Source organism: Colobus angolensis, unplaced genomic scaffold (genome assembly GCF_000951035.1).
Source record: "Colobus angolensis palliatus isolate OR3802 unplaced genomic scaffold, Cang.pa_1.0 Scaffold299, whole genome shotgun sequence".
Classification (NCBI taxonomy): Eukaryota; Metazoa; Chordata; class Mammalia; order Primates; family Cercopithecidae; genus Colobus; species Colobus angolensis.
Window position 1 is genome coordinate 3,900,195 of NW_012116254.1, and position 1,320 is coordinate 3,901,514.

General features: G+C 52.8%; 1 protein-coding gene across 1 annotated transcript in view; it reads right to left on the reverse strand.

The window, feature by feature from the left end:
* SKOR2 (SKI family transcriptional corepressor 2) overlaps nucleotides 1–1,320 on the reverse strand; it is a 37,619-nt gene that overhangs the window by 33,830 nt on the left and 2,469 nt on the right. The window contains exon 2 of the mRNA XM_011949369.1: nucleotides 815–1,318. Within this exon, the coding sequence (XP_011804759.1) occupies nucleotides 815–1,318 (504 nt within the window). The remainder of the gene's footprint in view (nucleotides 1–814; nucleotides 1,319–1,320) is intronic.

Below are 1,320 nucleotides of genomic sequence, written 5' to 3' on the forward strand. Positions count from 1 at the left end.
AGATATATGCTATATGTTATTTACAGAAGCATAGATATATGCATAGATATATGCTTCTGTAAATAAACACACCATGTTATCTGTCAAATGTACCCTTCATTAGGACAGATTCACTTCACCCTAAAGTCCTGCAGAGTGTTTTCTGTGCACACGTGAGTGAACACCGAATGTTCACTCATTTAAATTTAACTTTGGTCTTTTAGGGGTCCCAGGTAGTACTTTTCAGTTGGTGGAGACTGGTTTCTGAGAAGAGGGTCTATACTGAAGATTCTGTCTTTTGTTTCACTGGACACAACAGTTGTGTCCATTCTGGCTAAAACTTGATTAAAGCAGTTAAAACTGCATTTAGCTTTTGAAACCAGTGAATTTTTTTACCTTTTTTGATCATGGTGGAGGGAGGCACTGAACTATAGAGAAGAAAAGGGGTAGGGTGATTCAGGCTGCTCCGGTTTTGTGGTCTTGCTCCTTTTAGGGGAACGAATGTGCTCAGTTGGGGGGCAAAGGGAATTGTTGGATTAGAGTAAGGACCAGGTCGGTTAAAGGGTCTTTTCCAACTTCCACAAGCAGCCAGCTGAAATATAAGAGGGAAAGGGGGCCCCAAAGCCTTTGAAAGGCGTTATCATGAAAGGGACTAGAAACCACGTTTTTACGGAGGACCACTGGCAGGAAAGAAGCCCTCCTAAACACACTGAATATTTCATTTCTGTGGGGAAATCTGGTGATTCATCTTTCCTGCGCATATGTAACCGATTCAGCCTAAAGGTGCATTTAAATAATAATAATTAGCTTGAAGGAGCCTAAAGGGGATATTTACATCTTTGTAGGAGGGCTGCTCCTCCAGTGATGGATGGTGAACTGGGCTGCCCGGGCTGCTGCTGCCGCCGCCACTCGCCTTCTGGGGGGCCAGGGGCGGCGGCGGGGGTGGGGGCAGGTCCGAGCCGGGGTCCCCGAGTTTCCCGTCCTCCTGCAGCAGCCTGGAGGAGTTCAGGCCGAGCGGGAACGCGCCCGCGACGGCCGGCGCGCGGTCCCGGCTGCTCCCCTTCTCCGACTGCCCTCGGCCCTGGAGGAACCGGCCGCCCCCGACTAAGGGGTCCCCGAGTAGGACCCCCGTCTCCTCGTCCTCTTCCTCGTCGTCGTCAGGGTCTCGACCTTCCTCCTCCTCTTCCTCTCCCTCGGGGGGCTTGTGGCCCTCCACGTCCACCTCCTGCTCTTCCTCCTCGTCGTCCTCGTCCTCGGAGCTGTCCTCGCTGGGATAGCTGCAGCTGGTTCCCGCCGGGGACAGAAGGCCTCGGTGGTGCGGGTGCGGGGCCAGAGGGGGCG